The sequence below is a fragment of the Aspergillus tubingensis genome (genome assembly GCF_013340325.1).
Source record: "Aspergillus tubingensis WU-2223L DNA, scaffold_13, whole genome shotgun sequence".
NCBI lineage: Eukaryota > Fungi > Ascomycota > Eurotiomycetes > Eurotiales > Aspergillaceae > Aspergillus > Aspergillus tubingensis.
In genome coordinates this window covers 61,173-73,274 of record NW_023336287.1, presented here as the reverse complement: position 1 = coordinate 73,274, position 12,102 = coordinate 61,173, and the positions used below count along the sequence as shown (strand labels likewise).

Genomic DNA, 12,102 nt, shown 5'->3' with positions numbered 1-12,102 from the left:
ACCTTCAAGACTGGGCCTCTGGTCTAGCTTTAGCACTCCACAAATGCTTCTTGATGTGCTAACCACACAAGTGCCCTTCACTAGGCGGCTTGAGGTTGTTGCTATACAGTTAGGCCCGGCTTGCTCGAGTTACTGGGGCGCTGGCTTCCCTTTACTGCGGCCTTTTGGCAGGCACGAATAAGCCATGCATGCCAATCTACAGTACTGTGTATCAGAATCTACATTCACATTTAACTTAGTAACTATAAAACCACAACAGTATAGTTTTAGTAAATTACACCAGTCCGCATTGATACAAAGAGGTGGCTGCTAATCGGATGGCATTTTACACCATACGGACTGCATCCTATACCGGATTCTGTCTCTGCTGTACCAGCAGCACTCTGATTAGTAGCTGATCCTGGATTTTGACTTTCTAAATCGATCAGAGCGATTTTACAATACTTATATAGTATTCGATTAGAAAATCTTCTTCCCGGCTATTTGAGCATAATATTTTACTACTTTGCTCTTACCAGGGGATTTGGAGTGTATGAAGGTTATTAGAGTAGTTAAGATACTTATTGGGAATTTATATGACTTGGTTTTCGATCTACTTTGTGCTTATGGTGATCAAGAATACGATTATGTCAAATTAGATCTAATATGCAGTTTGTAGGGTGTGAGATTGTCATCTGTTTAGCAGTTGCCTAGATAGAGGGATATTTTTCGGGTGCTCTCCGAAATTACGTTACGTGTATGGGGAGGTACCGCATACTACTGTGTTTTCTGCAAGCCGAACTAGCTTGCTACAAAATAACTACTAATTACATCATAGTTCTGTAGCGAGTAGAATCATGTGACGAGTTTTAGGGCCAGCGCATAGCGTAGTGTGGAAGATATGCCGAGTAACAAGGCAGGTACTACCTAAGGTATTAGATACAAATGCTAGTATGTATATATCAAATCAATGAAAGATTTACCCCGCGAAACTTCTATTTTATCTTACCAGCTGCACGTACACATTGAATGAAAATGTCTGATACAACCAATACATCCTGGTCCCCGACAGGCGCAATAGCAGCGGGTATTACTTGGAATTACATAAACTTACGTTTACGTTCAGCGGTGAAGCCTTCGGTTTGCTCATACTAAATTTCGTCCAGCCAGCTTGGACCTGACCAGTGTCACAATATTGTACAGAAGCACCTGTTCGTGTAAACTGCCCTGGCAGTTGTCAAGGGATGACCTCTTCACACTCAGGTCATGCTCCCAGGCTGGATGCCAATGCCAGCACATCTGAAGATCCATCACAAAATGGTGTTCATCTACAAACTAACAACAATGTCGACGGCCCATCGCTTGTTCCTGGTGACGAAAGGATAGAAGTGGTTGAGCCGAACAACTGCGACGTTGATTCAACAGAAATAGATTCCGGAAGTATTCTTCCAAGGGATATACAATTGAAGACGCCCACCTATGATTATGCCTTCGAAAAGTCAATGAGCCACGCTGAAGCAAAGCTCTTTTACCAGCATCACCAGATCGCATCTCGGAACCTTGATGGGGATCATCACAACGAAGCATCGGCTATGGCAACTTTAGTAGGCGACTCTGATCCTAGAGACATGGCAGGATCACCTCCAGCTATTAAAGTTACTGCTGTTTCCCCGGCCAACAAACCAGAAATGACTTTCCCAGCTGGGAAAAGTATTACTGACTTTTCTGCTTCGCAACAATATCCCGAGCCACATGAAGTGCATGTCATAAGACCCCAAAAGGAAGAAACATCCTTGTCACGTTCGCATAATGTGGAGAATACTAGCGACTCCTTGGGGCCAGTTCAGGGTATGATGAACATCGCAGCAGATAGCAGCGCGGTCACTTCTGAGTTGAATGTTATATGTCGCAAGATGAAAAACTTACTCGACCGCCGGGCGAAGTATATACAGCTGTCTCTGCAGGGGCCTGAGGATAACCCGAAAGATCATCCCGACTGGGAGATATACCCTCCTCCCCCGGAACCAGCCTGGGATAACGAGGGGGACATTGGTAGAAGTGCCGATAGCTCCCGTATCGATCAAAAAAGACGGAAAATGGGGCAAGACGTTGGAGAAGATTTTGACATGGCCCATTGCTTGCCGCTTCCTACAGAGTCCCGCTGGGTATACAGACTGGATGAAAATAGTGTATATCAAGTCTATGAAAACGATGCAGCGGCTGATTTACGACAGCCTGTGGTTAATATCCCATCCCTGCGGGATTTTTATATGGACCTTGATGCGGTAACGGACGTTTCAACAGACGGCCCAGCTAAAAGCTTTGCGTTCAAGCGGCTTTCCTACTTGGAAGGGAAGTTCCAGCTCTATGCTCTCCTAAACGAATACCAAGAGATCGCCGACAGCAAGAAAGTACCTCATAGAGATTTTTACAATGTCCGAAAAGTCGACACACATGTTCATCACTCTGCGTGTATGAATCAGAAACACCTTCTTCGTTTCATCAAGAGCAAGATGAAGAAATCCCCGGACGAAGTAGTATTGTTTCGAGACGGCAAGCATCTGACACTGAGAGAAGTCTTTGAGAGTATTAATTTGACGGCTTATGACTTGAGTATCGATACGCTTGATATGCATGTATGTCTCAAAGTATTACCCTTAACCGTTTAGCTACTAAATGTGGTATAGGCACATACCGATTCTTTTCACCGTTTTGACAAGTTTAACCTCAAGTACAACCCTGTGGGTGAATCAAGGCTGCGTGAAATATTCCTGAAAACAGATAATTTCATCAAGGGACGCTATCTGGCCGAGATAACCAAGGAAGTAATCTCTGACTTGGAATCAAGCAAATACCAAATGGTGGAATGGCGCATCTCCATATATGGACGATCCATTCAGGAGTGGGACAAGCTTGCAGCCTGGGTTGTTGACAATAAGCTCTTTTCTCCTAATGTCCGTTGGCTGATCCAGGTACCTCGGCTGTATGATGTGTACAAATCGAGCGGCATGATGGAGAATTTCGAGCAGGTGATCACAAACGTTTTCCAGCCATTGTTCGAAGTGACAAAGGATCCAAATAGCCACCCCAAGCTCCATATTTTTTTGCAACGAGTGGTTGGGTTTGACAGTGTTGACGACGAGAGCAAAGCAGAGCGGCGACTATACAGGAAATATCCAATTCCAAGGGAATGGAATACGAAGCAAAACCCTCCGTATAGCTATTGGTTATATTTCATGTTTGCCAACATCGCATCTCTCAATACCTGGCGCAAGCAACGCGGTTTTAACACATTTGTCTTGAGGCCACACTGTGGCGAGGCTGGGGATCCCGATCATCTTGCAGTGGGATTTCTGTGCTGCCATAGTATCAGTCATGGAATCCTTCTGAGGAAGGTTCCCCTGCTGCAGTACCTATATTATCTCGACCAGATAGGCATTGCTATGTCACCCCTCAGTAACAATGCGCTGTTTCTAACCTATGACAAGAACCCCTGTGCGAATTTTTTTAAGAGAGGCCTCAACGTTTCCTTGTCTACTGACGATCCCTTGCAGTTTGCTTTTACCAAGGAGCCCCTTATCGAGGAATATTCAGTCGCTGCGCAGATCTACAAGTTTAGTGCGGTAGATATGTGTGAGCTTGCAAAGCATTCAGTCGAACAAAGTGGATTTGAAGTATCTCTGAAGAAGAGATGGCTAGGCAACGATTGCTGCCTACAGGGTGTCGCAGGAAACAATGTTGCCAAAAGCAATGTTCCTGACATTCGTGAACAGTTTAGGCATGAAACTTTGATCGGGGAATTGACACTGTAGGTTTCAATCCTTTGGCATGCGTGAAATGATACCGTGCTATTAATTACAAAAAAGAGGATATTGGCTAACTGTAGGTTCCTCAGGATCGAGCGACATGCAAACACGGGGGACGATACAACAGCTCGGTTGAGAGGTTCCAATGTTGCCGCTATCAGTCACTTGGGATCTTCGGGGCCACTGCTTCCTCAGGTACGAGGTGATCCGGGTTCAGGTATGCTTTTACATATCTAGGTACCGAGTGATCTGGTGCTTATGCTGTCATAGTCTCATTGGATTGTACCGGTGACTCTTCAACTTCTCAGTACCAAAGAGCAGGTGTACGAGATGACTGCATAGACCCGCAGGCCGCGAGCCCAAATGTCAGAAAAAGTGCATCCGTTGGCGGCTTACCAGCACAAGATCCCACTGATCCTGGGGAGTTTAGCACATCTTCTAGCAGCACTAGCACTGCTGCCAAATCTACGCTCAACACGGACCCTATACCAGAACAAAAGATCTTCCCAGGAATTGTGCATGAAAGAGCTCACCGGAGTAACATACCAATTGATGGCATAACTACGGAGGACGGAGAGGAATGATTACTACATACGTTCAACATGGGCAGCAGGTTTGAGGTAGTATTAGTCTGGATAGAACCAATGCGATTGATGTGTCAGCCGTGGTTTCATCGCTTAGGACCCTGCAAAAGAAGACAATAATGCCACCCATGAATATGAGACATACCTAGATCTTGTATCCTGAGTTTTCACATATGATTCAGGACAGTTCTTTCTTTCATAATAGAGCTGTATCAGATGGCCCAGCTACCCTTTCGTTCACACACCCCCCATGCTCCATGAATACCGTCGTCAGCCACTTTGGGCCGTTTCCTAGCCCACTCTTGTATATATAAACGCAGTGCCATCCATCGCATACATAAACCCTTCTCTACCTTCCGATCCGTTGGACCTTCATCCATGACGCTGACGTAACCCTTCGCATCTGTCTTGAGGTCATCACGTCTAAGATCTGCTACAGAGATTCCAGAAACGATACTGAGCTCATGGTCGTAGTAGCGAGCAACACAGGGATAGCCCAGGGACAAATAATTGTAGATCTGAGTCACAAAGCTATCAGTCAACTCATGATCAAGGTCCTGGTCGCTAGCATGTTGTCTCGTGTGCCTCGAGTCCAAACTTTCGGCATCCCTTGAGAAATCCAACGACGGCCAATTCTCATGACCTGTGAGGGTTTCGGTTGAGCATTGAGAATATCCACCGGCATTGCCGCTTGACCGCGGGCTCGATGACTGCGAAATGTCCAACCGCAAAAGGCGCTTGTTGGATTTACAAGTTCCCATCCAAAGACCGCCACCATCAGAATCATCGAAAAGGTGGCGGTCTGCATACCAAAGCCCGGCATTGTGATACTGTTTGTCTTGCGTGACGTAATGTTCAACATTGCTGCTCTCACATATTGTCGCTTCGGGTGAAACACTTTGCGGAAATACAAGATCCTCTCCAAGCATGGGCGGGCTTATGCCTGGCTTGATTTGTGTCAAACCAAACCCACCGGCCCAGTTTCCGCAAGTCCCGCTCACTCCGTCAAAAGGTCGCCTATCAGTAGGTGAGAAATGCAGTCCTTTTGTTCCAGCCATAGCACGATCACACATCTCGGCCTCCTCCTTATGCCTGCGCAAGTACTCGAGTTCCCATGGTAGATCTGCGGACGAGGCCCTTCGATGGATGCCTGATGTAAATATGTTTGTACGGACTTGCAACTTTTCATCCTTCGAAGAGTCATCATCCTCTCTATCAACTGCGAAATGATCCACGGGCTGATAGACTTGTTCGTTAGGGAAAGCCGCGAGGGCCTGCTCCTTTAGTTGATTTTCTGCAGAATGGGCCGCTAGAGCTACCACATACTCCGATAATTGATTTGCATGACGCTCATTTAAATGAGTCTTCTGTCTCATAGAAGGCCCAGGATGAGTAGTAGATAATGATGGTTGCCCTGGAGAAACTTCTGAATCATCAGAATCCTCACTACAACTCGATGGAATTGCAGGAAGATCAGGTATTCGGAAAGAATGTCTTCTGGTTTCCTGGCGTCGTTGCAAATTTGCATATGAAAAACAAGACTCTTCTATGCCGGTGACATCATCGGCGAATTGGTCCTTAATACTTTCGTGGTTTGGAATTCGAGGCAATGCTTCTGGTATGCTTTCACTGTGATGAATATGCCTCATCTGCTGTCGCCGAAACGATCGTTTGCCAGTCTCCACGAGTTGTGGTGTGAATTTCCTGGGAAACAGGAGCACGGAGTTTCTCGGACCTACAGAGCGTGGTTCTTTCTTGAATTGCTTGTCTTCCCGGGCCACCCCAGTTGGCACAGTTAAGCTAACGGCTTCGTTGACCGCTGGCCCTGAAACTATATCATTCGTTCCAGAACTATCACGGACGGGCTGCGGAGACCTTTCTGTTACAAGTTGACGCGAGCTATTCTTAGGTTTAGGTGACTGTTCGTTGGAGCCTCGTGAGCCCTTCTGTGTCGATGGGCTGGTTTCTCGGAAGGTAGCCTTAGGGTCCCTAGAACTGCGGGAAGAGGTCTCGACAGGTTCGGGCAGGAAACGCCTGACCCTTTTATCTGATGTGAGACCTCGATGAGACATAGCTTCGTCTTCGCTAAGGACCAAGATCACAGAGGCCCCTTTGTTCCCTTCGGCCTTTGGCTTCTTCCAAACCCGGCACCCAAGTAAATACAGTGCCTCATTCCAAGGTCACTCACTATGTTAGCAGCACTTTCATGTGATAAACTCAGCATTCCTATGCCTCATATGTGATAACCACATATAGTGGGTGCGGAAGTCCGAAGTCTTGTATTCGAGGGTTGTTTCACTGCAACAGAGGTGCTTTAGCCACTCAACCCCACCTGGTGTGGTTGAAAGGTAGCTTGCATGAGTATCATGTGACAGTAGTACTTACAAGGGGACCTGTCTTGTCACATGACAGTCATTGATGAAGTGTACGATCGTTGCCCCACAATATATGCCTAATCATCCCACCTTCCTAACTAAGCTTACACTAGTTTACCTACCAAAACAATGCATATGAAGCCCCTAATTATAGAATATTCCGAAAGTTATTTAGATTATGGTATCAAGATTTTACAGTGTAATATCTTTATATAGACACCTATGTAAGACCTCATGATAAAAGGCTTTGTACACGTTGTTGGCGCAGGAGTCTAACTTTTGAAATTACGCCGCAACGCAGGGCCCTACAGGCTACAAAATTTGATAGGCTTCTTCTGAATGTAGCCGTTATCATTTGATACTAATTTTATTTGGTCAGCTTAATAATTGCGACTATGGTGTTAATGATTACAAAATAATCTTCTCAAGTAATTTCTAGAAGAAAATCTGAATATCTCTAAGAACAGGCTTTAGACCTCAAATATAACGGGAACATAATACTTAAACACTTCAAATAAAGCAAGGATTTTTAAATACTCTAAGCCAATTGTTAATCATATCAAGAACTGTTAGGGGTCGCCCCTTGGCTCCAAGAGTACGTCGCCTGTTGGATAAGAAGGAATAGTTAATATTTGAACAGAGGTCTTAGAATGTCCAAGATTTTATATATATTAATTAATCAGCGGGCAGCTATGAGATTAGATAACTAAGTCTTTTAATAAAGGTTTTTTTTATAATATTATTTTTCTTTTCAGTATAATGTTAGATCAGGATACCGGTATACTTATAAATTAAAAAATTTAAAATTTAGATTTTTAATTGATTTATTTTATTATAATATTATATTTTATTCTTATTTCTATAACTTCTCTGCCTGTATTTTTATTATTATTATAACTTGATTTCTTTATTTTTTATTTATAATTTTTTTTAAATATTATATTTTATTTGTTTCTTCCACTCTACATGAGTGCTTGATTTTTATAAAAGAGTTTTTTATAATTTATTTATAATTTATTTGATATAATTTTGTTTATAATTTATTTAATATAATTTTTATTAATATCTTAGCAAGGCCTCATTCTTTAATATAAATTCATATTATATTAGCCTTTTAATTATATAATTAGTCTGGATTTTTAAAGAAAAAATATTTTTTTGTATTTGTAAGCAGTAAGTCTTTCTTATTTAAACTAGATATTAGACTAGCTAAGACTAAAATTAAATATATATAAAAATATAGACTGGCTGAGATTAAAGACAGATATATATAAAATATAAATTTATCAATATTTAAGTTCAGTAAAAATAAGAAAAATAATTTTTTATTTTTTTTACTTACTATAATTAGCTCTAGTATTATATAATATATGATTATATTTATCTTAATACTTCAGTCTGTTTTATTATTTTCTTTATTTTATTTTATTTTATTTTATTTTATTTTATTTTATTTTATTTTATTTTATTTTATTTTATTTTATTTTATTTTATTTTATTTTATTTTATTTTATTTTATTTTATTTTATTTTATTTTATTTTATTTTATTTTATTTTATTTTATTTTATTTTATTTTATTTTATTTTATTTTATTTTATTTTATTTTATTTTATTTTATTTTATTTTATTTTATTTTATTTTATTTTATTTTATTTTATTTTATCTTATTTTATTTTATTTTATTTTTTATTATAATTATATTACTGACAGGTCTTTTTCTGTCTAATAGAATAAAAAAGATTTTTATTTTTTTAGAATCTGCAGATCCGCTTTATTTAAGCTTTAGTAAATAAAAGATATATGTCTTTTACTTCTCTTATTTTTTATCTTTTTATTTTTTTATTTTCTTTATAATTTTTATTTTTTTATTATCTTTATTTCTCTTACTTTTTTATTTTTTTAGTTTTTCTTATTTCTCTTACCATTTTTATATTATATTTACTTATTTTAGTATTTTTCTTTTCTATAAAATATATAAAAAATTTCTTTTTTATAATTTTTTTAATATTATTTAGCTTGTTATCTATTTATTTATCTTTTTCTATATATTCTAATTTACTATTATTTTATTTATTAGTCATTATCTTGCCTGCTTTATATTATTTTTTATTCTAGTTTATTATATAAATTTTTGTATTTTATTATTATGCTTGCTGTTTAATTTATTAATTAATTTATTTATTTATTTTTTATTTAATCTGCTGTCTCAGTCATTATTTTATCTGCTAATATTTATAAAATTTTAAGATATTTTAATCTTTCTACTGACCTGATTAAAAATAATTTATATAAAATAATATTAATAGATTTTTATAATCTCTGTAATTTTTAACGAAAATATAATATTATAAAAGCTCGTGTTACTCCTACTTTAATAAATTAAAAATAAATTAATTATAATTGTTATTGTAAGGATCTAAATTCTTATAACTCGTGTGATACTAAGTATCATATAGAATATCTATACTGATAATAGTTCTATTATGAGACTTAGTTAATAATTCACATGACCCACAGGCTATCTGTAAATATCTTATTATTCATGGATAGAGTTAGGATGATAAAAATTAATTTTATATTTAATATTCATGAATGAAATGTATTTTTTATATTATTTTATTATATTTATTTTTATAATCTTGTTATTTAAACCCTGTGAGATAATTTATTAAATTATATTTATGAAAAGTCTCTTGAATCTTTTAATTTTTTAATTCATGAAATTATTATAAAGATAATTAAAAAAAATTTAAAGAATATAAATCTTTCTAGATAAATTCTGTGAATAATTTAATTTACTTAAATAAATTATAAATTTAGAATTAAAATTAGAAATTATTATAAATTAAAAAAATCTGTAAAGATTTAGATAATATTAAAAATTTTATTATAGAGTTTAAATATTTAAATATTTATAATTATATTATTTATTAATTATTCATTACTCAGTAAAAATTAACTGTAGGAATAAATAGTTAAAATAAAAAATAAAAAATATATAATATAATAATATATTTAAATTATATCTTTAATAGTTTCTAGAAAGAAAAGACTGTGATTATTTATTGTAATTATAAATAAAAGATTTTTTATAAGTTTCTAGAAACTTAGCTAGAAAATCTGAATAATAAAAGACAGAAAATCTAGTTATAAATTTTTAAAATTATTTTTTATAAAAAAAACTTTATATATTTTTAATAATAAAAAAATAAGAATAGAATTCAGCTGTAAGATCTAGAAATTAAATATAATATAATTATATTTATTTTTAAATTATTTTCTATAATAAATAAGTATAAGATTTATAAATAATTAAAGATTTTTATAAATAAACTGGATCTGGTATTATTTTTGATAAAAATATAACTAAATTTAAGTTAATAGAATAAAAGACTTAATTATTTATAAGAAAAAGATTTATTACTGCTTATAAATAAGATTAAATAATTTTTCTAATATATTTTATAAAATAAAAAACTATAAGATACCCCCTTATAAAGAAAAACATTATTAGAATTATTTTATAAATACTAGTTAATAAATCTGTAATAATTTTTAAAATAATTATATATTTTCACTGCGGAAGCAGGGCCACTTTATAATGAATTTTTATATTATAAAAATAATTAATAAAGAAATAATTAGTTCTTTATATAAAATAAGAAATACTAAGAAAAGTATTACTTATAATATATTCTAATTTATAAATATATAGAAGATTACTTGTAAGAAATAACTCTAATATATTCTATAAAATAAAAATACTGATAAGTATAAAAATAAAAATAAATTTTTTTTATAATATTTATAAAAATAACAGAACAAGAACCAGCCCCTGTAAAACTATTTATAAAATTTCTAGATAAAAATAATATTTATTTAGAAGAAATAATATCTTTATAAAAATTTGTAAAGATATAGAGAATAACTGTAAAAATTATTAAGATATTATAATTATAATATTAAATATAAAGAAAATTATATTAAAAATTTCTTAGATTTATATTACAAGATTTATTATGAAGTTTAATTATTATTACTTAAAATTCTGATATATTGTATATTTATAGAAAATCTTTTATAGAAAAAATATAAAATAAATATATATTATAATAATTTTAAAAATTTATAAAAACCAGAAAAAGGACTACCTGATTAATTATAAAAATTAAATAAAATATTTATAAAAAAGAATATATTATACTTATTTTCATAATTAAAAATTAATCTAAAGATTAAACTTATAAGAAAAATATAAATTTAATATTAATTTAATTTATAAGATATCCCCGTGGAATAAAAGATCTTAGAAAAATATTTATAAAATTATTTTATAGAGAATTAAATCAGAAATTTAAAATTATTTATAAATATTTTAATTTTATATATAAAAAAGAAGAACGGGAGCCTGTAAATATATATTATTTATTATAAAAAAAATAAATAAATTATTAAGAATAAGTATCTACTGCTGTAAATTAATAAATATATTAAGTATTCTATAAAAATATTATAATTTATTTAATTTAATTTTTATAAGATTTATTATAAGATATAGATCGCGAAGGGTCATAAGTAGAAAACAGTATTCTGTATAAAATATAAATTATTTAAATATATAATTATATTTTTTAGATTAATTAGTACCCCCGCGGGATTTTAAGATTTTATAAATTTATTATTTATAGAGTACCTGGATTACTTTATTATTATTTATCTAGATAATATTATAGTATACTTACAAGATTTAGAGATATATAAAAAATAGATCTGTAAGATACTGTAAATTCTAGAGAAAATAAGATTATATATAAAATAAAGTAAATATTATTTTATAAGATTAGAAATTAATTTTCTAGATTTTATTATTAACTGTAAAGAAATATGGATGGAACTAGAATAGATTAAGATAATTTATAAATAATTAAAATTATAGAATATAAAGAAAATTCTATAGTTTATAGATTTTATAAATTGGTATTACTGGTTTATATAAAAATATTTATAAATATTTAATTTATTTATTTAATTTAATCAAGAAACCCTGTAAGGAAGAAAAAGAAATTTAAATTTAAACTTCTCAATATTAAAGATTTAAAAAGCTTTTATAAACTGAAAGATATATTTATAAAAATAATTATAATAAAATAAAGTTATAGAATTCTAGATTAAAAATTACTTGTAATAATTAAATCTTTTAAAAAATAATATTATTAACTAGACAAAAAGATCTTATAATAAAAATTATAATAAATTATATAATTCTGAAATATTTTACAACTAGTAGAAAGCTATTATAAGAATAAATATCTTATTATAATATTTAAATTATAAAAGAAGTATTTACGGAAGATTAA

At 33.2% G+C, this 12,102-nt stretch overlaps 2 protein-coding genes across 2 annotated transcripts; one reads left to right on the top strand and one right to left on the bottom strand.

Annotated features, from left to right (window-relative positions):
- Nucleotides 1-1,223: 1,223 nt before the first annotated feature.
- AtWU_10319 (AMP deaminase) lies at nucleotides 1,224-4,369 on the top strand (the record flags this gene model as incomplete). The annotated part of the gene is made up of 4 exons (XM_035505423.1): nucleotides 1,224-2,615; nucleotides 2,667-3,787; nucleotides 3,875-4,002; nucleotides 4,056-4,369. 4 exons carry the CDS (start codon nucleotides 1,224-1,226, stop codon nucleotides 4,367-4,369), a joined length of 2,955 nt encoding a protein of 984 aa, XP_035361316.1.
- A 212-nt stretch (nucleotides 4,370-4,581) lies between these two features.
- Nucleotides 4,582-6,441, bottom strand: AtWU_10318 (uncharacterized protein; the record flags this gene model as incomplete). Its single annotated transcript, XM_035505422.1, has 1 exon — nucleotides 4,582-6,441. The coding sequence occupies one exon, from the start codon at nucleotides 6,439-6,441 to the stop codon at nucleotides 4,582-4,584; it is 1,860 nt and encodes a 619-aa protein (XP_035361315.1).
- Between the last annotated feature and the right edge of the window lie 5,661 nt (nucleotides 6,442-12,102).